This window comes from Aplysia californica, unplaced genomic scaffold (genome assembly GCF_000002075.1).
Source record: "Aplysia californica isolate F4 #8 unplaced genomic scaffold, AplCal3.0 scaffold00270, whole genome shotgun sequence".
Classification (NCBI taxonomy): domain Eukaryota; kingdom Metazoa; phylum Mollusca; class Gastropoda; order Aplysiida; family Aplysiidae; genus Aplysia; species Aplysia californica.
Window position 1 is genome coordinate 126,942 of NW_004797540.1, and position 1,165 is coordinate 128,106.

Genomic DNA, 1,165 nt, shown 5'->3' on the forward strand with positions numbered 1-1,165 from the left:
GAGGAATGTGTGGGGTGGGGGGAGGGGGTGAGAAACAATGATTTTTGGTTATCAAGTCCGTCCCAATTCGGGTCAGAATTATGGATTTTGAGATGTAGGCATTTTTTTAACTTCTTCTTCAGTCTCGCTTACTACTATTTCATCCTATAAGAACTCCCTAAAACAAACCTTATTTTTCACATACCAAGCATGTTGTTTGTCACTGTCGTATTATCCTAATGAGTCAATATTTATTTATTTTTTGCCTGTTTTCTCAAAATGTGGTTTTTCTACATACCTATTGAATCACTCCACTATTTTCCATCCAATCTTCATGAAATTTTCACAGAATGAAGATAAGATGTAAAACTAGTAACTAAATACTTGTTTGTTGAATTTGTCTGTTGAATATACGGAATAGATTTTTGTTATTGGTATCTGGAGTGTGGATTTTCAAGGATTTTTTTTTGCAAACTTGAATACTGCCTCAGGAAACAATTCATGAAAAATGTTCTAATTTGTTTATGGAACATTCAAAATACATTCATGTAGATTATTTTCTGCTAACATGCATGCAGAATAACAACCTATTTCCAAGAAAAAAAAGCAAGGTATTCATTGTAAAAGACATGTTAACAAAATCCATTATAATAGTCGCCGTCTTCATGGCAGCGAAACCTTTTCTCAAATTTGATTGCAGGTTTGAAGACTCCTCACTATGCTTGTTATAATATGAAAAATTTGGTAAAATTTGATCCACTATTAAGCGAGATAGTCTTCATGTGTTGCAGGCACCGCAGGGGTAACTCGTTGTTTGGCAAAAAGTAATATTATTCCCCTTCCCCTCCTCCCAAAAAGTGAAAACGTCCAGCAGATTCAAACCCACCTGAACAGAGTCCTTGTCTGTGACCTCTGGGGGGACGGGCGGGAAGTCCAGATCTTCTGTCGCCAGGAAGTCGTTGCTGGTGGTCGAGGCTCGCACAAGTCTGTAGTCGTTGTGCCGGGTTCGAAACTCCACTCCGTTCATCACAGCAATTGTCTGTAGAGTATAATTGCATGTAGTAGAAAGTGCCATGGCCCAAGAATTTGGCTGCTTTTGGTTTCAGGCATGTCATCTTTCTGTCTCTGTCTCTCTCCCGTTCTCTGTCTCTCTCCCGTTCTCTCTCTCTCTCTCTCTCTCTCTCTC

At 39.1% G+C, this 1,165-nt stretch overlaps 1 protein-coding gene across 1 annotated transcript in view; it reads right to left on the bottom strand.

Annotated features, from left to right (window-relative positions):
• LOC106012130 overlaps nt 1-1,165 on the bottom strand; it is a gene marked incomplete at its 3' end in the record, with an annotated part of 9,844 nt that overhangs the window by 5,449 nt on the left and 3,230 nt on the right. Inside the window, 1 exon segment of the mRNA XM_013084057.1 lies at nt 866-1,018. Coding sequence (XP_012939511.1) covers nt 866-1,018 — 153 coding nt within the window.